This window comes from Pseudochaenichthys georgianus, chromosome 8 (assembly GCF_902827115.2).
Source record: "Pseudochaenichthys georgianus chromosome 8, fPseGeo1.2, whole genome shotgun sequence".
Taxonomy (NCBI): Eukaryota; Metazoa; Chordata; class Actinopteri; order Perciformes; family Channichthyidae; genus Pseudochaenichthys; species Pseudochaenichthys georgianus.
In genome coordinates, this window is record NC_047510.2 from 32,333,892 (window position 1) to 32,361,270 (window position 27,379).

The 27,379-nt window shown below is 43.2% G+C and overlaps 1 protein-coding gene across 1 annotated transcript in view; it reads left to right on the plus strand.

Annotated features, from left to right (window-relative positions):
* The window catches only part of LOC117451744 (meiosis inhibitor protein 1), a 171,601-nt gene that overhangs the window by 105,569 nt on the left and 38,653 nt on the right, over positions 1-27,379 (plus strand). The window contains exons 23-25 of the mRNA XM_071203907.1: positions 761-763; positions 16,824-16,940; positions 22,947-23,057. Coding sequence (XP_071060008.1) covers positions 761-763; positions 16,824-16,940; positions 22,947-23,057 — 231 coding nt within the window. The remainder of the gene's footprint in view (positions 1-760; positions 764-16,823; positions 16,941-22,946; positions 23,058-27,379) is intronic.

Below are 27,379 nucleotides of genomic sequence, written 5' to 3' on the forward strand. Positions count from 1 at the left end.
CATTACACACAGTGGGAAATGAGATGGTTGTTTATGTAGTTAATTCACCCAGTTGGAATATAAGTGATGAGGATAAATAGAGTTTTACAGACTCTCGGTTGCTATCATACTACGGTTGTTTTTATTTGAGAGACTGTTTGATTTATGTAAGCTGTGTTTTAGTATTATTCCAAAAATCCGGTATTCAGATACACAACTTTTTGAGGGTTTATTATTATTTAGGGTTGGATTAGATTCGTTTTTTAAGGTGTTTTGTAGCTTGTTAATGTTTCTGTATAACACTTTAACTCTTCAGACTGCTTATCGTGACGTGGAGTCCCATTTGACGAATAACCATTATGTCGATTTGAGATATGATGGTTTGGGTAAAAGTGTCAAACAAGTGACACGAAATGAATTCAAACATTAATAATTCCTTAGCGCTTTTACAATGCGCTTTACATATACACACATTACACATATATCATACATGCAATGGTCACTGTGGACAATACCCACAGGAGCAAGTTCAGGTGAAGTGTCTTGCCCAAGGACCACGCCGGCTTTACAGACGCAGCAGCGGCGGGTTTCACCCCTTGATCTGATGATCATTGCACAGCACACTGCGCCACACCATCCATCTTCACGCCTCGAGGTCATCGAGGCGGTTTTACAAGTACACATTGGTATTATACATGTACTGTGGACAATACCCACAGAGCAAATCCGGGTGAAGTGTCTTGCCCAAGGACACAACGGCCTGACGCAGTGGCGGCAGGAGCGGGTTTCGAACTGGAGTTCCCCAGCACCGCCTTGATCTGATGATCGGATGCACAGACCACTGCGCCACCCGTCAGTTAACTCCCTGCGCCACCCGTCCGTTAACTCCCATTCAAAAATCTATTGTGGATTGTATATCCTATCAGAAATAACATAAATTAATAATTATTACATTGTCCGCTGAATCATAAATCAACGGTTTGCCCGATCCTACACCCTGCGGTTTTTTAACCAAAACGGCCGAACGCATGGCTGGAGCATGTGATGAAGAACGAGGCTTCCCCTCAGGTTCCAGCAACGGACACTGCTCCTTCCAATGACCCTCTTCTCGGCAATAATGACTCTGGCGCCCTCGGATCGCCCAGGACCTGCAAATCTACGGGAGGAGCCTGGTGAAAACTTTACGCCACCGCGGGAATAGCCACCGTCTTCTCCACGTCTCCAATCACCCCTGGACCACTTCTCTGTAAAACTGCCCTGATGTGTCGACACAAAATCATCCGCTAATTCAGCAGCTCTAAGCGCGGTGGAAGGTTTCTGCTCATTTACACAAGTGGCCACACGCTGAGGGATAACATCTTTAAATTGTTCCAATACAATGAGTTCACAAAGACCGTCTAAACTGGCAATCTTTGCTGCCGCGCACCACCGCTGAAAATGAGAAGTCAAATCACGGATAAACTCCACATGCGTCTGCTTATCCCCCTTGACCCGACTTCTGAACCTTTGACGATACGCTTCAGGAACCAGTTCGTATGATTTTAACACTGCTGATTTTACTCTGGCATAGTCCAAAGCCTTTTCGCCACAAACAGCTGGATAGGCCTCCTGTGCTCGCCCAGTGAGTACACACTGAAGTAACAGCACTTGTCTGACCAGTTTCTTGCCTCTGCTATGCGTTCAAATGGAGTAAAAAAAAATGTCATGGTCACGCTCATTAAACTTTGGCCCTAACCGCAAGTAAGAAATAATATCGCCACTACCTGATGCCGACCAATCAGAACCATCCTCCACCGGAGAAAGCTTGCCCTCTCCAATCAGCCGTAATCTAGCATGTTCCACCTCACATTTCATCTTTTCCGCCTCCAGCACCTTCTCCACCTCTAAACGCTTCTCTACCTCCTGCTGCTGAGCCCTCAACTCCAACTTCTCCTGCTCCAACCTCAACTCCAACTTCTCCTGCTCCAACCTCAACTGCAACTTCTCCTGCTCCAACCTCAACTTCTCCTAATTCAACCTCAACTCCAACTTCTCCTGATCCAACCTCAACTGCAACTTCTCCTAATTCAACCTCAACTGCAACTTCTCCTGCTCCAACCTCAACTGCAACTTCTCCTGCTCCAACCTCAACTGCAACTTCTCCTAATTCAACCTCAACTCCAACTTCTCCTAATTCAACCTCAACTCCAACTTCTCCTGATCCAACCTCAACTGCAACTTCTCCTGCTCCAACCTCAACTGCAACTTCTCCTGATTCAACCTCAACTGCAACTTGCTCCTAATTCAACCTCAACTCCAACTTCTCCTGCTCCAACCTCAACTCCAACTTCTCCTGCTCCAACCTCAACTGCAACTTCTCCTGCTCCAACCTCAACTTCTCCTAATTCAACCTCAACTCCAACTTCTCCTGATCCAACCTCAACTGCAACTTCTCCTAATTCAACCTCAACTGCAACTTCTCCTGCTCCAACCTCAACTGCAACTTCTCCTGCTCCAACCTCAACTGCAACTTCTCCTAATTCAACCTCAACTCCAACTTCTCCTGATCCAACCTCAACTGCAACTTCTCCTGCTCCAACCTCAACTGCAACTTCTCCTGCTCCAACCTCAACTGCAACTTCTCCTAATTCAACCTCAACTCCAACTTCTCCTGATCCAACCTCAACTGCAACTTCTCCTAATTCAACCTCAACTCCAACTTCTCCTGCTCCAACCTCAACTGCAACTTCTCCTAATCCAACCTCAACTCCAACTTCTCCTGCTCCAACCTCAACTCCAACTTCTCCTGCTCCAACCTCAACTCCAACTTCTCCTGCTCCAACCTCAACTGCAACTTCTCCTGCTCCAACCTCAACTGCAACTTCTCCTGATCCAACCTCAACTGCAACTTCTCCTGCTCTAATCTCAACTCCAACTTCTCCTGCTCCAACCTCAACTTCTCCTGATCCAACCTCAACTGCAACTTTTCCTGCTCCAACCTCAACTCCAACTTCTCCTGCTCCAACCTCAACTGCAACTTCTCCTGCTCCAACCTCAACTCTAACTTCTCCTGCAACTTCTCCTGCTCCAACCTCAACTTCTCCTGCTCCAACCTCAACTCCAACTTCTCCTGCTCCAACCTCAACTGCAACTTCTCCTGCTCCAACCTCAACTGCAACTTCTCCTGCTCCAACCTCAACTCCAACTTCTCCTGCTCCAACCTCAACTGCAACTTCTCCTGCTCCAACCTCAACTGCAACTTCTCCTGCTCCAACCTCAACTCCAACTTCTCCTGCTCCCAACCTCAACTGCAACTTCTCCTGCTCCAACCTCAACTCCAACTTCTCCTGCTCCAACCTCAACTCCAACTTCTCCTGCTCCAACCTCAACTGCAACTTCTCCTGCTCCAACCTCAACTCCAACTTCTCCTGCTCCAACCTCAACTGCAACTTCTCCTGCTCCAACCTCAACTCCAACTTCTCCTGCTCCAACCTCAACTGCAACTTCTCCTGCTCCAACCTCAACTGCAACTTCTCCTGCTCCAACCTCAACTCCAACTTCTCCTGCTCCAACCTCAACTCCAACTTCTCCTGCTCCAACCTCAACTCCAACTTCTCCTGATCCAACCTCAACTCCAACTTCTCCTGATCCAACCTCAACTGCAACTTCTCCTTATCCAACCTCAACTCCAACTTCTCCTGCTCCAACCTCAACTCCAACTTCTCCTGATCCAACCTCAACTCCAACTTCTCCTGCTCCAACCTCAACTCCAACTTCTCCTGATCCAACCTCAACTCCGCAACTTCTCCTGATCCAACCTCAACTCCAACTTCTCCTGCTCCAACCTCAACTGCAACTTCTCCTGATCCAACCTCAACTGCAACTTCTCCTGCTCCAACCTCAACTCCAACTTCTCCTGATCCAACCTCAACTCCAACTTCTCCTGATCCAACCTCAACTCCAACTTCTCCTGCTCCAACCTCAACTCCAACTTCTCCTGCTCCAACCTCAACTCCAACTTCTCCTGCTCCAACCTCAACTCCAACTTCTCCTGATCCAACCTCAACTCCAACTTCTCCTGATCCAACCTCAACTTCTCCTGCTCCAACCTCAACTCCAACTTCTCCTGATCCAACCTCAACTCCAACTTCTCCTGCTCCAACCTCAACTCCAACTTCTCCTGATCCAACCTCAACTTCTCCTGCTCCAACCTCAACTCCAACTTCTCCTGATCCAACCTCAACTCCAACTTCTCCTGCTCCAACCTCAACTCCAACTTCTCCTGCTCCAACCTCAACTCCAACTTCTCCTGCTCCAACCTCAACTCCAACTTCTCCTGATCCAACCTCAACTGCAACTTCTCCTGCTCCAACCTCAACTGCAACTTCTCCTGCTCCAACCTCAACTGCAACTTCTCCTGATCCAACCTCAACTCCAACTTCTCCTGCTCCAACCTCAACTGCAACTTCTCCTGATCCAACCTCAACTGCAACTTCTCCTGCTCCAACCTCAACTCCAACTTCTCCTGCTCCAACCTCAACTGCAACTTCTCCTGATCCAACCTCAACTGCAACTTCTCCTTATCCAACCTCAACTCCAACTTCTCCTGCTCCAACCTCAACTGCAACTTCTCCTAATCCAACCTCAACTCCAACTTCTCCTGCTCCAACCTCAACTCCAACTTCTCCTGCTCCAACCTCAACTGCAACTTCTCCTAATCCAACCTCAACTCCAACTTCTCCTGCTCCAACCTCAACTCCAACTTCTCCTGCTCCAACCTCAACTCCAACTTCTCCTGCTCCAACCTCAACTCCAACTTCTCCTAATCCAACCTCAACTCCAACTTCTCCTGCTCCAACCTCAACTGCAACTTCTCCTGCTCCAACCTCAACTCCAACTTCTCCTGCTCCAACCTCAACTGCAACTTCTCCTGATCCAACCTCAACTGCAACTTCTCCTGATCCAACCTCAACTGCAACTTCTCCTGCTCCAACCTCAACTCCAACTTCTCCTGCTCCAACCTCAACTGCAACTTCTCCTGCTCCAACCTCAACTTCTCCTAATTCAACCTCAACTCCAACTTCTCCTGATCCAACCTCAACTGCAACTTCTCCTGCTCCAACCTCAACTGCAACTTCTCCTGATCCAACCTCAACTGCAACTTCTCCTGATCCAACCTCAACTGCAACTTCTCCTGCTCCAACCTCAACTCCAACTTCTCCTGCTCCAACCTCAACTGCAACTTCTCCTGCTCCAACCTCAACTTCTCCTAATTCAACCTCAACTCCAACTTCTCCTGATCCAACCTCAACTGCAACTTCTCCTAATTCAACCTCAACTGCAACTTCTCCTGCTCCAACCTCAACTGCAACTTCTCCTGCTCCAACCTCAACTGCAACTTCTCCTAATTCAACCTCAACTCCAACTTCTCCTGCTCCAACCTCAACCTCAACTTCTCCTGCTCCAACCTCAACTGCAACTTCTCCTGCTCCAACCTCAACTGCAACTTCTCCTAATTCAACCTCAACTCCAACTTCTCCTGATCCAACCTCAACTGCAACTTCTCCTAATTCAACCTCAACTCCAACTTCTCCTGATCCAACCTCAACTGCAACTTCTCCTAATTCAACCTCAACTGCAACTTCTCCTAATTCAACCTCAACTCCAACTTCTCCTGCTCCAACCTCAACTCCAACTTCTCCTGATCCAACCTCAACTGCAACTTCTCCTGCTCCAACCTCAACTCCAACTTCTCCTGCTCCAACCTCAACTCCAACTTCTCCTGCTCCAACCTCAACTGCAACTTCTCCTGATCCAACCTCAACTGCAACTTCTCCTGATCCAACCTCAACTCCAACTTCTCCTGCTCCAACCTCAACTCCAACTTCTCCTGCTCCAACCTCAACTGCAACTTCTCCTGCTCCAACCTCAACTGCAACTTCTCCTGTCCAACCTCAACTGCAACTTCTCCTTCAACCTCAACTCCAACTTCTCCTGCTCCAACCTCAACTCAACTTCTCCTAATCCAACCTCAACTCCAACTTCTCCTGCTCCAACCTCAATTCCAACTTCTCCTGCTCCAACCTCAACTCCAACTTCTCCTGCTCCAACCTCAACTCCAACTTCTCCTGCTCCAACCTCAACTGCAACTTCTCCTGCTCCAACCTCAACTGCAACTTCTCCTGCTCCAACCTCAACTGCAACTTCTCCTGCTCCAACCTCAACTGCAACTTCTCCTGCTCCAACCTCAACTCCAACTTCTCCTGCTCCAACCTCAACTGCAACTTCTCCTGATCCAACCTCAACTGCAACTTTTCCTGCTCCAACCTCAACTCCAACTTCTCCTGCTCCAACCTCAACTCCAACTTCTCCTGCTCCAACCTCAACTGCAACTTCTCCTGCTCCAACCTCAACTGCAACTTCTCCTACTCCAACCTCAACTCCAACTTCTCCTGCTCCAACCTCAACTGCAACTTCTCCTAATTCAACCTCAACTGCAACTTCTCCTGCTCCAACCTCAACTGCAACTTCTCCTGCTCCAACCTCAACTGCAACTTCTCCTAATTCAACCTCAACTCCAACTTCTCCTGCTCCAACCTCAACTGCAACTTCTCCTGCTCCAACCTCAACTGCAACTTCTCCTGCTCCAACCTCAACTGCAACTTCTCCTAATCCAACCTCAACTCCAACTTCTCCTGCTCCAACCTCAACTGCAACTTCTCCTGCTCCAACCTCAACTCCAACTTCTCCTGATTCAACCTCAACTCCAACTTCTCCTGATCCAACCTCAACTGCAACTTCTCCTAATTCAACCTCAACTCCAACTTCTCCTGATCCAACCTCAACTCAACTTCTCCAACTCAACTTCTCCTGCTCCAACCTCAACTGCAACTTCTCCTGCTCCAACCTCAACTGCAACTTTTCCTAATTCAACCTCAACTCCAACTTCTCCTGCTCCAACCTCAACTGCAACTTCTCCTAATTCAACCTCAACTCCAACTTCTCCTGCTCCAACCTCAACTCCAACTTCTCCTGCTCCAACCTCAACTCCAACTTCTCCTGATCCAACCTCAACTGCAACTTCTCCTGCTCCAACCTCAACTCCAACTTCTCCTGATCCAACCTCAACTGCAACTTCTCCTGCTCCAACCTCAACTCCAACTTCTCCTGCTCCAACCTCAACTCCAACTTCTCCTGCTCCAACCTCAACTGCAACTTCTCCTATTCAACCTCAACTGCAACTTCTCCTAATTCAACCTCAACTCCAACTTCTCCTAATTCAACCTCAACTGCAACTTCTCCTGCTCCAACCTCAACTGCAACTTCTCCTAATTCAACCTCAACTCCAACTTCTCCTGATCCAACCTCAACTGCAACTTCTCCTAATTCAACCTCAACTGCAACTTCTCCTGCTCCAACCTCAACTGCAACTTCTCCTGCTCCAACCTCAACTCCAACTTCTCCTGATCCAACCTCAACTCCAACTTCTCCTGCTCCAACCTCAACTGCAACTTCTCCTAATTCAACCTCAACTCCAACTTCTCCTGATCCAACCTCAACTGCAACTTCTCCTAATTCAACCTCAACTCCAACTTCTCCTGCTCCAACCTCAACTGCAACTTCTCCTAATCCAACCTCAACTCCAACTTCTCCTGCTCCAACCTCAACTGCAACTTCTCCTGATCCAACCTCAACTGCAACTTCTCCTAATCCAACCTCAACTCCAACTTCTCCTTATCCAACCTCAACTCCAACTTCTCCTGCTCCAACCTCAACTGCAACTTCTCCTAATCCAACCTCAACTCCAACTTCTCCTGCTCCAACCTCAACTCCAACTTCTCCTGCTCCAACCTCAACTGCAACTTCTCCTAATCCAACCTCAACTCCAACTTCTCCTGCTCCAACCTCAACTGCAACTTCTCCTGCTCCAACCTCAACTGCAACTTCTCCTGCTCCAACCTCAACTGCAACTTCTCCTAATTCAACCTCAACTCCAACTTCTCCTGCTCCAACCTCAACTCCAACTTCTCCTGCTCCAACCTCAACTGCAACTTCTCCTAATCCAACCTCAACTGCAACTTCTCCTAATTCAACCTCAACTGCAACTTCTCCTAATCCAACCTCAACTCCAACTTCTCCTGCTCCAACCTCAACTGCAACTTCTCCTAATCCAACCTCAACTCCAACTTCTCCTGCTCCAACCTCAACTCCAACTTCTCCTGCTCCAACCTCAACTGCAACTTCTCCTAATCCAACCTCAACTGCAACTTCTCCTGCTCCAACCTCAACTGCAACTTCTCCTGATCCAACCCCTCAACTCCAACTTCTCCTGCTCCAACCTCAACTCCAACTTCTCCTGATCCAACCTCAACTGCAACTTCTCCTGCTCCAACCTCAACTGCAACTTCTCCTGCTCCAACCTCAACTCCAACTTCTCCTGATCCAACCTCAACTCCAACTTCTCCTGATCCAACCTCAACTGCAACTTCTCCTGATCCAACCTCAACTGCAACTTCTCCTGCTCCAACCTCAACTGCAACTTCTCCTGCTCCAACCTCAACTGCAACTTCTCCTGATCCAACCTCAACTCCAACTTCTCCTAATCCAACCTCAACTGCAACTTCTCCTGCTCCAACCTCAACTGCAACTTCTCCCGCTCCAACCTCAACTGCAACTTCTCCTGATCCAACCTCAACTCCAACTTCTCCTGATCCAACCTCAACTCCAACTTCTCCTGATCCAACCTCAACTGCAACTTCTCCTGCTCCAACCTCAACTCCAACTTCTCCTGCTCCAACCTCAACTCCAACTTCTCCTGCTCCAACCTCAACTGCAACTTCTCCTGATCCAACCTCAACTGCAACTTCTCCTGCTCCAACCTCAACTGCAACTTCTCCTGCTCCAACCTCAACTGCAACTTCTCCTGCTCCAACCTCAACTTCTCCTAATCCAACCTCAACTCCAACTTCTCCTGCTCCAACCTCAACTGCAACTTCTCCTGCTCCAACCTCAACTCCAACTTCTCCTGCTCCAACCTCAACTCCAACTTCTCCTGCTCCAACCTCAACTGCAACTTCTCCTGCTCCAACCTCAACTGCAACTTCTCCTGCTCCAACCTCAACTCCAACTTCTCCTGCTCCAACCTCAACTGCAACTTCTCCTGCTCCAACCTCAACTGCAACTTCTCCTGATCCAACCTCAACTCCAACTTCTCCTTATCCAACCTCAACTGCAACTTCTCCTTATCCAACCTCAACTGCAACTTCTCCTTATCCAACCTCAACTGCAACTTCTCCTGATCCAACCTCAACTGCAACTTCTCCTGCTCCAACCTCAACTACAACTTCTCCTGATCCAACCTCAACTGCAACTTCTCCTGCTCCAACCTCAACTGCAACTTCTCCTGCAACTTCTCCTGATCCAACCTCAACTGCAACTTCTCCTGCAACTTCTCCTGATCCAACCTCAACTGCAACTTCTCCTTATCCAACCTCAACTCCAACTTCTCCTGATCCAACCTCAACTGCAACTTCTCCTGATCCAACCTCAACTTCTCCTGATTAAACTGCATGGCCAAAAGCTCCTTTTGCTGCTCGAACGTCAAACCAGCTGTCTGACCCACTACCGGCACGACCCCTGCCGCACCAGACTCACTCTTCTGCAACACACCCTGCTCAAACAAAGATGACAGCTTTAATCTCATGTTTCCGCTTGCTACACATGGGATGGCAATTTGGGTAATGTATTCATTTTTAAGATGTTAACACGACCGATTAAGGAGATTGGCAGGTCCATCTGTTAAGCGATTCTACCACAGAGTCAGGGTTATAGTTGGCTGGAACCAGATCATTCATTTCAGGTGTGATTTGTATTCCTAAATAGGTGAATCCTTCCCTATGAGCTGAAAAGGGAGTTTGTATTCTAGGTTGCTGCCTCTCTTGTTCATTTAGATAAAGTATTGAGGATTTATGCATATTTATTTTGTAGCCTGAGAATTCCCCAAAGGTCGTAATTAGTTCTAACAGAGATGGTATAGAATACTCAAGATTTGATAAAAAAAGAACAACATCGTCCGCATAAAGTGATATTCGATGATCCAAGTCACCTACTGAGATCCCAGATATAGATGGAGAGTCTCTAATAGTCATGGCAAATGGCTCCATTGCTAACACAAACAGCAATGGGGAGAGGGGGCAGCCCTGACGTGTAGATCTGTACAATGAGAAGGATGTAGAAGTAATATTATGTGTCACCACTTCAGCTGTTGGGTTCTTATATATCGTTCTGATCCATTTGAGAAAGCCTTCGCCTACTCCAAACCTCTCCAACACTTCAAATAAATACTTCCACTCAATTCGGTCGAAGGCCTTCTCTGCGTCTAAGGACAGCAGTGCCATGTTAGGTGACCCTCTTTTTTCATAAAGAATATTTAGTACCCTTCTAACATTATAAAAAGCTTGCCTTCCCTGAATAAAACCATTTTGATCATCTTTAATCATGGAAGGCAGTAGTTTGTTTAGGCGTCTCGACAACGTCTTGCATAAAATGTTGCTATCTGTATTAAGCAGTGAGATTGGTCTGTACGATGCACAGTCAGTGGGGTCCTTTCCTGGTTTTAGCATCAGAGTGATTAGTGCCCCTCTAAGAGATGGTGGTCGTATGACTCCAACAGCATATCCAAAAGAGGTTGTAGTAGCTTATCTTTAAATCGTTTATAGATTTCTATAGGAAGCCCATCTGGACCAGCCGCCTTCCCCCCGTCATGCTGGTTATGGCTTCTGAAAGCTCGTCAGTTCCTATGATATGGTCTAGTTTTCCTTTTGAATCAGTTGAAATAGTGGGGAAAACTAATGAACTTAGAAAATGTTCCTGTTGGCCTGAATCTTCATGTTCGGATGTATAAAGTTTTTCATAAAACATTTTAAAAGCACTATTTATTTCTGCAGGGTCATTTGTTAATTTACCATTTGTTTTAATGCTGTTGATAGCCCTTTCAGATTGCAATTTTTTAATACGCCAAGCCAATATTTTGCCCGCCTTTTCTCCCTGATCGTAGTAGCTTTGTTTTAATCTTAGTAAGCTAGCAGCTGTCTGGTTACTCGGTAATTCACTATATTGAGTCCTTAGGACCAAAAGTTTTGCTTGCAGTTCTGGGGAATCTTGGGTAACAATCCTATCCTCCAAATCTTTAATACAACCCTCCAGTGAATTGAAGTCTCCCCCCATGATATAATGGCCTGGGAGGGAGGATAAAGTTAGAACAATGTTTTTGAAGAACAAGGGAACATCCTCATTAGGGCCGTATATATTGACAATATTCAAGGTTTCTGTAAGAAGGGTGCCGTGAATGATGGAATATCTGCCTCTTGGGTCAGAGATAGTCCTAATTATGTTAAAAGGAATGGATTATGTATAAGAGTTAACACCCCTCTAGCATGGGAAGAATAGGAGGCTGCGATGACCTGACCATTCCATCTTCTCTGGATCTTATGAATATCACATTGTGGCAAATGCGATTCCTGTAAAAGCAGTATTTTGGAATTCAAGTGCTCTATTTAACACTTGCTTGAGTTTCGATAAATTATTGAGCCCACGTACATTCCATGAAGTTATCTTAAATTCTGTATTGGAAGTCATATTCTGTTATCTAACAGTATTTAGAAGAAACAGAAAATTCCATAAACACCTGACTGAAATAAAAATGCCTATCAGACTGCTTAACACGACCCCATAACAGAAAATAAACACACCATGACATAAAACAAATAAAACAAAACACCCCATGTGAAATTCCCCAAACGAACCTCACCCCTCCCTTTGCTCAAACGATGAGCATCCCTTTCCCTCCTAAAGACTCTAATCATGGAGCTATCTGGTCCACCAAACTGAGGAACAGAATAAATGTCCACAAACAAGTCCCTAAAGTGTCGCTCCGCCCTAATTTCCATACAAATTATAGAAATGTTAACAAAGGGAATGAATAAAACAAAACACTTCTATAAAATATTTCACTTTTTGTCGATGTTTTCATTCACTAGGCAGCAAGTTTAAAGCTCTTAAAATAAAATGTATTCATAAGTAAACACCGAGTTTAGCTGCCATTGTTAGGATCTAAAATGTGGATTATTAATTTGTTTTATATCTAATGAAAATTATATAAAATGTGAATTTGGGAGTGTAAAGGCATAACTTAGATTTAACCGTTCAAGGACAGCACTTATTCTTAACAGTATCAATAACAGAAAACACACTTCTTCAACAGCTATACCAGTGTATAGCCTACATACATATTATTACTGCTAAATACTGCAAAGACAAAACTTTACTTTGACAGTGTATATAGTAGATTTAGTCCTTTTACAGTAACAAGTAATATACTGCAGGCCATTCTTTATGGTAATCTCACCAGGTGCTTTCACAGAACTGTTCAATCTCTGGGCCTCTCCTTGATCTTTTCCAGGAACGTGTGTACATCCGTAGGAGAGGTGAAGAGGTGAGAGTTGCCGTCATGTGTCACTCGGAAAGAGGATGGATATTGTATTCCATACCGTAGACCCATGTCTCTGCACCTCGTTTTAACTCCATCGTAGGCCCTGCGCTTTTTATCCGTCTCCTTAGCGACGTCATGGAAAAACATGATATGATGTTTGTCAAAGTGGATTTTACCCTTTTCATATGCAGCCGACATCACTTTGGTTTTGTCCTTGTAGTTTAAGAACTTAATCAGAAGTGCTCGAGGCGGTGCGTTTGGCTTCGGTCTGCCAGATGGAACTCTGTGCGCCCTTTCAATAGCGAGCGGTGCTGCAAACGAACCGGCACCCAGAATTTCAGGGATCCATTTTTCCAGAAAGGTGCATGCATCCTTCCCTTCAGCGTTTTCGGGCAAGCCTATCAGTCGCACATTAGATCTGCGGCTACGATTTTCCAGATCTTCCATTTTCGCCTCCAAGCTTTCCACCTGTTGTCTCAGATGTTTCGTTGTTTTATTCAGCGCTGAGGCATCGTCTTCCACCGCTCCTCAGCCTCCGTTAATCGGCCAGAGTATTGTTTTAGTTCGCCTTCGATAGATTGTATTGAGTGTATCACCGTATTACATTTTGATGCAAAGTCTTCCTTCAGGTCTTTCTTTAAATTGTTGATTGCACTCAGAATTTCACCCGAGGATTTATCCTGCGACAGCTCTTCTCCCGCCTCGTGTTCCATGCCGGGAGTAAGGCCAGGTTGAGACAGCGGTGGCCAATCTTCTTCGGATAAAGTTTCCAAAACGTTGTCCTTTTTAGTTGTTTTCTTGCGTGGAGGCATTAGTCACACCGTTATGATTGTGTAAAATGCGTTTTCCTTTTACCTCCCGCGTTCAAAATAGTTAATTTACAATATTAGGACAGAGCGACGACTGAACCACGTCATAACCGGAAGTCCACTTATTTTGAACCGAATGATTTATACAAACATAAGAAGTCAAGTTTAAATGTGCAATAAAAATATACGAAACAATATTATACAATACATAACAACAATATAAACAAAAACAAATATGTAAAATTGTGTGTAACAAAATATGCAGTGCCATCTACAAGCAATAAGATCATCACATGTCATCACAATCGATTTGCTTAAAGTTAATGAATGTTAGAAAAGCAGATGAGAACGAGACATGACAGACTTTAAAAACATTAACGGCCCGTCCACACGGCGGCGTGCGTTGACGCTTGCTGGCGGGCGTGTCTGACACTCGACCAACAACCAATCAAATGAATCTCCCGCCCCGGACACACAAGCACGCGGTTTGATTGGCTAGAGCTTGTACTGGCATATGATTCGATTGGCTGACGCTTCCGTCGAGGCGTCAAAAGTTGAACATTGCTCAACTTTTGAAGCGAGCAACGCCAGCAACGCTCCACGTCGCTTCCCAAAATGCAGTTCGGCTAAAAGTGACGTCACCCCATTCAAAGTGAATGGGCAGAAGCGTTGGAAGCTTCAACGCACGCCGCTGTGTGGACGGGCCGTAACATGTCTGTAAGCTTTTGAAAGAACATCCATAACATTCATCTGTTTGCAACTTACATCAATATTGCAATTACTTGTATATATATTCTGCACTATTTCTGCTATATTATATTTCATTTTATTTACTTGCACTATTATCTGTTTTATTGTGTTGCACTGTTGGAGGAGCCTGTGACGTAAGATGTTTGTTGTCATAACTACACTGTAGCTATGGCAACAAAAGCCTTGAAACCTGAAAATGAAAAGCAAATATGCCCCAAATGCTGGGTTTTAATGACTTTTCCTTCAGATGTTTATTTGATTCTCGATACAATTGCTGCCTGTCCCCATCATGAACGCTCTCCCATGGTTCATTTGTTCAGACATACTGCCCATCCCTGCCTTTATATCAAGGATTCAAGGCTTTTATTCATGTGTCATGTCATTATGCTCTTAGTCATGTGTGCATTGCTACAGTGTAGTTATGACGATGCAAATATTAGGTCACAGGCTCCTCCAACAGGGCAACACAATACAACAGATAAAATAGTGCAAGTAAATAAAAGGAAATAGAATATAGTAGAAATTGTGCAGAATAGTCTATATACAAGTAATTGGAAAATTGATATATATAAGTTGCAAACAGGTGAATGTTATGGATGTTCTTTCAAAAGTTCAGGTGTTTAACAGTCTGATGGCCTGTGGGATGAAACTGCCCTGAGTCTGGTGGTTTTAGACCTGATATGTGGTGCTTTTTGGTGGAATCGTGTGCCAGATGGTGTTATAATATCTATAAACTGGCCCAGATTGATGAGTGCAGCTGAAAGGGCAAAACACCAGAGAGCCAGCTGGGGAAACTCTAACTGTAGCTGCGGTACAACCGACTCCGCTCATCTCCCGCCCTTTGGGGATCACAGGCCGTTATCCGTGCACGTGCTCCAGTTAAATCCACTGTAATTTGCATTAATATAAACTTTATATTAGGCTGTAATGCAGCAGCGTCCCAAGGGGACTCGTTTTAATATGATGCACTGCAGAGGTGAAGGAAGTATGTAGATGACTGCTCTCTTTTCCACCCCTTACTCTCGTGGATCGGGAATATTGTTATTTAAATTAGGCATTGTCTTTTTTATATATTTCTGAGGAAGATGTGCTTCATCTTCTTGCCTCCTGTTGATACTCAGCTTGTTAGAGAAATTAAATATCAATGTTTCAGTGTCAGTTTGAGCAATGTTACCAATAGATTAGTGCAGTGATGGCTTATATTTCTAATAGTTAGCATTGCGAGGGCTCCCGTAACAAAAAGCCAATGAGATTTCTTAGTGGGTTTTTTTTGTAATATTGCAGAAAATAAGCTCCATGGGAAACATGTATTTATGATATTTTGTTCAGCAGGATAATCTCCACATATTAAGACCACTTGTAAAAGTAATTCAAATCTAAAAACAAACGACATCACGGTCCCATGGATTCCCATCACCACAGCTAAGCTAAAGGCGGCTAATCTGAGTCTCTAGGCCAGGGGTGTCAAACTCAATTTCATCGCGGGCCACATTCGCATAAAGGTTGCACACGAAGGGCCGGTTGTAACTATATAAATATGTAATATATATATATAAAATAACGCATTATATTACATTATTGTCTCTGAATTGGATTATTATCGGATAGGATAATAACTTAGCAATTAACTACGTTTCAAAGCAGAAGTCCAGGGCAAATAATTGCAAGTCTCTTCAGTGGGCATGTCACAAAACGAGATGCATTGTGGGACATGTAGTTTATGGGCAACCTGCTTCTGTAAAGTGGCATGTAACCGTATAATAAACGTATTATAATCTTTGCAAGCTCTTGCGGGGCCACATAAAAGTCGCGGGCCGGATTTGGCCCCCGGGCCTTGAGTTTGAGACCCCTGCTCTAGGTGTTTCTCAATGTCGAGTACGCTTGCTTGGTAGCACATGTCTTCTGAGCGTCTTGCTTCAAAAGCTAGGCAAGAATACTTCAGAGCCTCGGAAAACGAAGAATGGAACAGGCGAGCAAGTGTGCAGGTGTTCGTCATATGAGAGGCCCCGCCTTACATTTTCCGCCACAGATTTGGGGAAATTGGTCCGTGCGCAAAGCATTGTGGGGATTTTAAGACCGCAGAGTCTACACATGTGCAGCCTCTAAATTTCTCCAAACGAAGTACGCCGGGCTCGGTAGATTTCCAAGTATGCTGGACATTGGAACAGTCTTTCGGCGGCACTCGATGACGTAGCATGCTTGAAATAGTGGCTCTGGAGCAGCTTTACTCGAGATTGAGAAACACCCACTGTGTCACATGACGACGTTTAGAAGTTTCATTAGAAGTCTCTTATACTATATATTTATCGTCAGATAGTTTATAGATTTGTTATCTTCACGGTCAACTTGTATATTCTTACTTTTTAATGCTGTTTTATTTCAATACATTTTGAGATGTTTACATTTTTGAATAGTTTATTTCTACTTATGCCTCGTTTTTGATGCTGCTGCAACGCAAACATTTCCCAATTTGGGATCAATAAATTACATCCTATGTTATCCCAGCCTTCAATTCTTAGTCTACAGACTTAATAAAATATCTTTGTTTGGTACCGTTCCTCTTAAAAATCACACCGTGGTCATTTTAAACATATCTTTAAATAATCATATATGACAGTATTGATTACAAAATGAATAATCAATCCAACGTCTTGAATCGTAACCTAATTTAAATCAGAATACCTTTATTAGTCCCACAGAGGGGAAATGTACATACAGATGAGTTGTTATTCCCTATATCATGCAGCCCTAATGTCTCCCTTCCTCTCTCTTCTCATCTGTGTTGACGGTTGTTTCTTCCTCTCTCTGTCCATCAGTGAACTCGCTCCCTCTGCTGCTGAAGCTGCTCTGCGTGATGGAGACCAGCGACCCGCCTTCATCCTCCTCCGACAGCAGCAAGATGGACGGCGTGCACTTCAAGCTGCTGTATCACGGTGAGTCACACTGAGCGTAACTCCCCATAGCCCTTATCTATTAGCATACACAAACACACAGAGTTTACATTACTCTGCAGAATCAAACACCTGCCCTACTTTAGAGGCCGGTGCTTCTTCAGCAGCTTCAGGATGTGTCTCCCTCACACAGGCAGGAACATGCTGCTTTACATTTTCATCCTGGGGAAATTGGGTTTTGTGGCAGGTTGCTGCACTTGAGAATGAAATAAATAAAAAACAAAATATTAGAATACATTATTACTATAATTATCAGAAGTGAATGTAAGAATGTGCATTAAAAAGAAGATTTAAAATTAAGTGCATGTGAAGTTTAAAATGATGACTTGCTACCATTTGGGGTCGGCTTCCTTGCGACCTCACGGGCCACGGCAGTCCAAAAAAGAAGAAGAATTACAATAAATTAGCATAAAAAAGTATCCATAAAAATATGCACATTGTACTACAGTATATAATAATAATAATAATAATAATAATACACTTTATTCATATAGCACCTTGTCGAAACATAGTTTGCTAAGTGCTTTAACATCTTTAAATCCATGGACAGCAAGACTGAAACTAAACATGAGAATACATCGCAAATAATAAAACAGAAATACGTGGAACTAAATAAGTGAAGAAGAAAAAATGCACATAAAAGCAATTCTAAGTGACTTAAAACAGCAGACAGATGTTGCAGCGCTGATCTCCTCAGGAAAGGTTGCTTTAAAGTCCAGGTGCTCTGACAGCAAAGGCTCTGTCTCCTTTGTGTTCGTGACCTTTGAACGACCAGCAGCTTTACCTCTGAGGATGCCTCTCAAGGCCTTGAAACTAAGTCAGCAATAAAATCTTAAAATGGATTCTCATACGACACATGACGTGTACATCACAATAAACACAGTGGTGTATTAGCAGTAGGGTTAGGAACCGAAACTCGGTTCCAGGTGAGAACCGATAAGAAAATGCCGGGTACCGGGTACCCATACAAAATACACAATTTCGGTTCTGCTTAACGGTTCCTAAACGCGGTAGACCCTGTATTCCACCGGGTCCGCCTGCGCCGCGGTGACCCGGTGGAATTCAGCGTACGGACTGGCCATCTGTGTGTTCTGGAGAATCACAGAACGGCCGGTCGTCAGCCCTTAATTTTTTTTAAGCGCCATCATGTAAGTTGCGGCGACAGAGGTCCACAGTTTTCCCGCAGCGAGGCTCCGCCGCCCTCCCGTAGACAGTTCACGAGCTCAGTCACTTCATAACTCCAAAGAAGGGTCGCGGTAAACGTTCTGAAGTGAGGCTCCACTACACTAAAAAAGAAAAAGACAAGGCACAGTGTAATGCCTGTTAATAGCTTGCCACAGGCATAGCTCAGTTAAAATAAAGCACAGCTATTGTGTAATACATTTGTATTGCATGTATATTTTTTATTTGTAAAAATGTCAGTTAAAGCTTAAAAGAATAAAGATATTTTTTTTATCTAAACGTTTGACCTCTTTCTTTTACAATTTTGGAATCGAAACAGGGAATCGATAAGAACCGGAATCGATAAGCAGAACCACTTGTTTTTGATTAAATATTCTTATCAGCGGGGGATTGCTCGTGGCTGATCTGCAAACGCTGCTCAGAAATAGACATATCTGAATAATTAAACCTTTTAGCGTAATATGATAGGAGTCACATTTACTTTTTTTGCCTTGATGTTCGGCACCCATCATCCCCTCTGACTTGTCTTTTTTTCCCCCATCTGTGAAGCATCATTCTGTGTGTGTAGTTTTCCAGCTTCTCATCCATGACATTTTCACCACCGGATCAGATTAAGTCCTCTCTGACAGGTGGGAGACTTGTCGTGTCAGGCGGTAAATTAGCGAAGCTCGTAGCGTTACTTTTGACACGCGTTAGAGAGATAAAATATTAAGTGAGTCGTAACATTTGAATGTAAATGGTAAATAGACTGTACTTATATAGCGCTTTATCCAGTCTTTACGACCCCTCAAAGCGCTTTACATACTACATATCATTCACCCATTCATACAGAGCAGTACCACTTGCTCTAGGACCTAACATTCACACCCATTCACACACCGTTGGCCATCAGGAGCAACTCAAGGTTAAGTATCTTGCCCAAGGATACATCGACATGTTGACTGCATGGACTGGGATCGAACCCACAACCTCTTCAAGTCGAAAGACGACCGCACTCCCTCACAGCCACAGTCGGTGTGTGTGTGTGTGTGTGTGTGTGTGTGTGTGTGTGTGTGTGTGTGTGTGTGTGTGTGTGTGTGTGTGTGTGTGTGTGTGTGTGTGTGTGTGTGTGTGTGTGTGTGTGTGTGTGTGTGTGTGTGTGTGTGTGTGTGTGTGTGTGTTTGTTTGTTTGCGTGCGTGCGTCAGTGAACAGAGGTGGAGTAGTGGAGTACAAATACTTTGTTACTGTACTGAAGTACATTTTTCTGGTATCAGTACTTTACTCCACTACTTATTGGACGACTTTTAATTTTTACTTCTTACATGTTGAACCCAAATACCTGTACTTTCTTCTTCTAACATGTTGAACCCAAATACCTGTACTTTCTACTTCTTACATGTTGAACTCAAATACCTGTACTTTCTACTTCTTACATGTTGAACCCAAATACCTGTACTTTCTACTTCTCTCATGTTGAACTCAAATACCTGTACTTTCTACTTCTTACATGTTGAACTCAAATACCTGTACTTTCTTCTTCTAACATGTTGAACCCAAATACCTGTACTTTCTACTTCTAACATGTTGAACCCAAATACCTGTACTTTCTACTTCTCTCATGTTGAACTCAAATACCTGTACTTTCTACTTCTTACATGTTGAACTCAAATACCTGTACTTTCTACTTCTTACATGTTGAACTCAAATACCTGTACTTTCTACTTCTTACATGTTGAACTCAAATACCTGTACTTTCTACTTCTTACATGTTGAACTCAAATACCTGTACTTTCTACTTCTCACATGTTGAACCCAAATACCTGTACTTTCTACTTCTTACATGTTGAACACAAATACCTGTACTTTCTTCTTCTAACATGTTGAACCCAAATACCTGTACTTTCTACTTCTTACATGTTGAACTCAAATACCTGAACTTTCTACTTCTCTCATGTTGAACTCAAATACCTGTACTTTCTACTTCTTACATGTTGAACCCAAATACCTGTACTTTCTACTTCTTACATGTTGAACTCAAATACCTGTACTTTCTACTTCTTACATGTTGAACTCAAATACCTGTACTTTCTACTTCTTACATGTTGAACTCAAATACCTGTACTTTCTACTTCTTACATGTTGAACTCAAATACCTGTACTTTCTACTTCTTACATGTTGAACTCAAATACCTGTACTTTCTTCTTCTAACATGTTGAACTCAAATACCTGTACTTTCTACTTCTTACATGTTGAACTCAAATACCTGTACTTTCTACTTCTTACATGTTGAACCCAAATACCTGTACTTTCTACTTCTTACATGTTGAACTCAAATACCTGTACTTTCTCTTCTACATGTTGAACCAAATACCTGTACTTTCTACTTCTTACATGTTGAACTCAAATACCTGTACTTTCTACTTCTTACATGTTGAACTCAAATACCTGTACTTTCTACTTCTTACATGTTGAACTCAAATACCTGTACTTTCTACTTCTTCATGTTGAACTCAAATACCTGTACTTTCTACTTCTTACATGTTGAACTCAAATACCTGTACTTTCTTCTTCTAACATGTTGAACCCAAATACCTGTACTTTCTACTTCTTACATGTTGAACCCAAATACCTGTACTTTCTACTTCTTACATGTTGAACTCAAATACCTGTACTTTCTACTTCTTACATGTTGAACCCAAATACCTGTACTTTCTACTTCTTACATGTTGAACTCAAATACCTGTACTTTCTACTTCTTACATGTTGAACTCAAATACCTGTACTTTCTACTTCTTACATGTTGAACTCAAATACCTGTACTTTCTACTTCTTACATGTTGAACACAAATACCTGTACTTTCTACTTCTTACATGTTGAACTCAAATACCTGTACTTTCTACTTCTTACATGTTGAACTCAAATACCTGTACTTTCTACTTCTTACATGTTGAACTCAAATACCTGTACTTTCTACTTCTTACATGTTGAACTCAAATACCTGTACTTTCTACTTCTTACATGTTGAACTCAAATACCTGTACTTTCTACTTCTTACATGTTGAACTCAAATACCTGTACTTTCTACTTCTTACATGTTGAACTCAAATACCTGTACTTTCTACTTCTTACATGTTGAACTCAAATACCTGTACTTTCTTCTTCTACATGTTGAACACAAATACCTGTACTTTCTACTTCTTACATGTTGAACTCAAATACCTGTACTTTCTACTTCTTACATGTTGAACTCAAATAACTTTACTTTCTACTTCTTACATGTTGAACCCAAATACCTGTACTTTCTACTTCTTACATGTTGAACTCAAATACCTGTACTTTCTACTTCTTACATGTTGAACTCAAATACCTGTACTTTCTACTTCTTACATGTTGAACCCAAATACCTGTACTTTCTACTTCTTACATGTTGAACACAAATACCTGTACTTTCTACTTCTCACATGTTGAACACAAATACCTGTACTTTCTACTTCTTACATGTTGAACTCAAATACCTGTACTTTCTACTTCTACATGTTGAACAAATACCTGTACTTTCTACTTCTACATGTTGAACCCAAATACCTGTACTTTCTACTTCTTACATGTTGAACTCAAATACCTGTACTTTCTACTTCTTACATGTTGAACTCCAAATACCTGTACTTTCTACTTCTTACATGTTGAACTCAAATACCTGTACTTTCTTCTTCTAACATGTTGAACCCAAATACCTGTACTTTCTACTTCTTACATGTTGAACCCAAATACCTGTACTTTCTACTTCTTACATGTTGAACTCAAATACCTGTACTTTCTACTTCTTACATGTTGAACCCAAATACCTGTACTTTCTACTTCTTACATGTTGAACTCAAATACCTGTACTTTCTACTTCTTACATGTTGAACTCAAATACCTGTACTTTCTACTTCTTACATGTTGAACACAAATACCTGTACTTTCTTCTTCTAACATGTTGAACTCAAATACCTGTACTTTCTTCTTCTAACATGTTGAACCCAAATACCTGTACTTTCTACTTCTAACATGTTGAACTCAAATACCTGTACTTTCTACTTCTTACATGTTGAACTCAAATACCTGTACTTTCTACTTCTTACATGTTGAACCCAAATACCTGTACTTTCTACTTCTTACATGTTGAACTCAAATACCTGTACTTTCTACTTCTTACATGTTGAACTCAAATACCTGTACTTTCTACTTCTTACATGTTGAACCCAAATACCTGTACTTTCTACTTCTTACATGTTGAACACAAATACCTGAACTTTCTACTTCTCTCATGTTGAACTCAAATACCTGTACTTTCTACTTCTTACATGTTGAACTCAAATACCTGTACTTTCTACTTCTTACATGTTGAACTCAAATACCTGTACTTTCTACTTCTCTCATTTCCCAAGCAGCTGGTTCCTTTAGTCTGAATGTGTGTTTGGTGCGTGGTCATTATTCTTTAGAGTCACTGCGTGCCTATTGATTTGAACACAATCCGTGTATCCATCACTTCCTGGTCTTCTCCAAAGAAGAGGGACCAATGGAAACGTTGTCATGTTGCCGTTGTTCAGCATGGAAACATTCATTAGCTAACAATGACATTATTGTTCTATTAATATAAAGGGAGGTCAGGTACTCTTTAAAGCAGCTGCTAGTTATGGGTACTTTTTACTGAAGTACACTTCAAAGCCTCTTTACTTTTACTTTAGTCAGTACTTCTACTTTCACCAGAGTATTTTTAAACACGAGTATCTGTACTTCTACTTGAGTAAAGGATGTGTGTACTTTTGCCCTCTCTGTCAGTGAGTAATTTAGCAGGGAGGCTGAAGCCCAGCGACACAGAGAGCCTGCTTCCCGCCCTCAACTTCCTGTACTGCTGCCTGAGCCTGTCCCCGGCACACTGCACCGACAGAGGTGAGACACACTCCCTGTCTCTACATCTCCTCTTGTGTGTTTTCCTCTCCCCCTCTCCCAAAGTTACATCTTTCACACACTCAGCCTCCTCACCCTCTGCCTGTTTCTCTCTCCTCCGTGTCTTTTCTTCTGCCCTCTTCTGTCAACAGGGAGAGTATGACCTAGACAAGCTGACACCTACTGTATATATTCACATAACTGTACACACAGGAAGTGGCTCAGTCCTGCACATTGTCTTACTCCAGGGATGCACAATATGGCGAAATATGGACTATTGCAATGTCCAAATAGCAAAGGCAAAACAATTGTAGTTGTATTGTTATTGTAATGCTGCAAACGGTGTTCTACAAAATGAATACATAATATTCAAAAAAAGATAATTGCAATTTCTCCATATAATGCAGTGAAGTTGGAGAGATTCTCACACATGTTTTGTTGTGACCAGAGTTTCCGTTAGAGTCTTTTTTTGCCGGTCAACATAAAGTTTAAATCTTCTGGACAAAATGAGAAAAGTGCCGGTCAAAGCTCTTCTTTGTTATTTATTGAGCTTTAAAACAAATTGATATCATTCAATATTAAACTACTACTACTAATTATAGTAGATTAACTAGGTTATTACCTATAACATCTTACCGGAACATCCACCTCTGACAACAACAGAAGGCACTGTGCTTAAAGAATTCAAGGACTTCAAGTACCTGGGCTCATGAGTCAACTCAACCGAGCAAGATCTTAAGGTGAGGAAGGCACTTGCATGGAGGGCCCTGAACGGCATGACCAGTGTATCGAACTCCAACCTCCCCGTCAAATCAACCTCAGCTTCTTCTATGCAACGGTAGAGTCTGTTCTCCTCTTTGGCAGTGAATGCTGGCCCCTGAAGCCAACCCTGCAAAAGTCTCTAGACGGATGCCACACCAGAATGTTTAACATCAGCAAGAGTACATTTAACCAACAACATCCTGTACGAGGGAATACAAGGGTGAGCGAGAACATTGCAGCCAGGAGAATGAGACTAGCAGGACATTGCCAAAGGCATCAAGAGCTGCCAGCCGGAAAATTGGTGCCGTGGGAACCAACACACGGGCATCGGTCACGAGGACGTCCCGCACAAACATACGTGGACGTACTCAAGTACGACGCAGGAGCACAAAGTACCAATGAACTGGCCAGATGTATGGAGCACCGGGATGACTGGAAGCGACGAAGGAAGGCTCGTCTGAGGACGACCTAGAGAACTACATTATTCAAACGTGTAGAGTAACTTACAATAACACGGTAATAATAAACGGAGTGCTCTCGCCTTCTCCTGACAGCCCGTCAGTATCATGCAGCTCGCGGATCCAGTAATGAGTGACCCGACAGTAAAACTAAACATATCTATAACTAGTTTAGGTAGTTTGAGAGGTGATTAAAATAGCTACGTGTGATATTCTAACCCAGCGGTTCTCAACTGGTCAATACATCGCGACCCAACATTTTGAAGCACTCAAATCTATTCAACAAAAAAAACGTGCTGTAATATATACGCTTTTCAGCAGACAATATTAATAAAAGTGAAGTACAGTGCATATATCCTTATATCCCTTCACAGAACTAAAGTATGCTTTTAAAAAAGGTTTAATGAGATGATGGAATCAAAGCTGAACTATATAAAAAGGCACGCATGCTGAAAACCCAACCCCAGCAGGGGGTCTGGGGGGATTCTCCCCCAGGAGATTTTTAGAAATACTAACATAAACTATGCATTCTGGTACACAAATAAATAAATCTATTACTACCCGACATATTAATAATATTTTATGCCATTGTTTGTTTTCCACTTTGTTCTGACATTTTGCTGCGAGAAGAGTAAAGAGGAGATGTCTGTGTGACTGTTTTTTAAACCGTTTATGGTCTCCGGTACTTCCAGTCCAACGCCGACTGCATGCACATCGTTAGAAAATCGGGCCTTAAGAATAAAAGTTTGACTTTCCCCCCCCAAAAAAAGAAAGAATTCCAATTTTTTTTTTTCTTCACTCACACATCTCTCTATCACTCTATCCCACTCGAAACGGGTCCGCGACCCACCAGTTGAGAACCACTGTTCTAACCTGAAGTGTGTGTTTTGTCCGCTGCAGGTGATCATGCAGAGCTGCATGTCGACTCGTCAGCAGCAGCTGATCTCTCTCTCCCGTCAGATTAGACTCGCGTTTATGTCCATATCGATCAGATCCAGCTAGTTCTAGCTAATGATAGGACTACCTGCTTATCAAGACACCTCAACAATAAGCGTCGCTATGCAACCGGGTGAGGCCGTAAGGAAAGTATAGCGCAGCATTATGCATTTGTTTACATGCCCACCGGAACCCAGAGGCATTACCAACAGATCAACGCACAATCAACCCATACAGGACATCTCTTTGTCCACATTAAGTGTTAGACATTAGAGTTGACTATTCTTGTCTGTCACACACTCTTCTTGTCTGTCACACACTCTTCTTGTCTGTCACACACTCTTCTTGTCTGTCACACACTCTTCTTGTCTGTCACACACTCTTCTTGTCTGTCACACACTCTTCTTGTCTGTCACACACTCTTCTTGTCTGTCACACACTCTTCTTGTCTGTCACACACTCTTCTGTCTGTCACACACTCTTCTTGTCTGTCACACACTCTTCTTCTGTCACACACTCTTCTGTCTGTCACACACTCTTCTTGTCTGTCACACACTCTTCTTGTCTCTCACACACTCTTCTTGTCTGTCACACACTCTTCTGTCTGTCACACACTCTGTCACACACTCTTCTTGTCTGTCACACACTCTTCTTGTCTGTCACACACCTTCTTGTCTGTCACAACTCTTCTTCTCACACACTCTTCTTTCTGTCACACACTCTTCTTGTCTCTCACACACTCTTCTTGTCTCTCACACACTCTTCTTGTCTGTCACACACTCTTCTTGTCTGTCACACACTCTTCTTGTCTTCACACACTCTTCTTGTCTGTCACACACTCTTCTTGTCTCTCACACACTCTTCTTGTCTGTCACACACTCTTCTTCTCTCACACACTCTTCTTGTCTCTCACACTCTTCTTCTCTCACACACTCTTCTTGTCTGTCACACACTCTTCTTCTCTCACACACTCTTCTTGTCTCTCACACTCTTCTTCTCTCACACACTCTTCTTGTCTCTCACACTCTTCTTCTCTCACACACTCTTCTTGTCTCTCACACTCTTCTGTCTGTCACACACTCTTCTTCTCTCACACACTCTTCTTGTCTCTCACACTCTTCTTCTCTCACACACTCTTCTTGTCTGTCACACTCTTGTCTGTCACACACTCTTCTGTCTGTCACACACTCTGTCACACACTCTTCTGTCTGTCACACACTCTTTTTGTCTGTCACACTCTTCTTCTCTCACACACTCTTCTTGTCTGTCACACTCTTGTCTGTCACACACTCTTCTGTCTGTCACACACTCTGTCACACACTCTTCTGTCTGTCACACACTCTTCTTGTCTGTCACACTCTTCTTCTCTCACACACTCTTCTTGTCTGTCACACTCTTGTCTGTCACACACTCTTCTGTCTGTCACACACTCTGTCACACACTCTTCTTGTCTGTCACACTCTTCTTCTCTCACACACTCTTCTTGTCTGTCACACTCTTGTCTGTCACACACTCTTCTGTCTGTCACACACTCTGTCACACACTCTTCTGTCTGTCACACACTCTTTTTGTCTGTCACACACTCTTCTTGTCTCTCACACACTCTTCTTGTCTGTCACACACTCTTCTTGTCTCTCACACACTCTTCTGTCTGTCACACACTCTTCTGTCTCTCACACACTCTTCTTGTCTCTCACACACTCTTCTGTCTGTCACACACTCTTCTTCTCTCACACACTCTTCTTGTCTCTCACACTCTTCTTGTCTGTCACACACTCTTCTTCTCTCACACACTCTTCTTGTCTCTCACACTCTTCTTCTCTCACACACTCTTCTTGTCTGTCACACACTCTTCTTCTCTCACACACTCTTCTTGTCTCTCACACTCTTCTTCTCTCACACACTCTTCTTGTCTCTCACACTCTTCTTCTCTCACACACTCTTCTTGTCTCTCACACTCTTCTGTCTGTCACACACTCTTCTTGTCTCTCACACTCTTCTTCTCTCACACACTCTTCTTCTCTCACACACTCTTCTGTCTGTCACACACTCTGTCACACACTCTTCTGTCTGTCACACNCTCTCCTGTCTTTCACACACTCTCCTGTCTGTCACAGACCCTCCTGTCGGTCAGACACTCTTCTGTCTGTCACACACTCTTCTGTCACA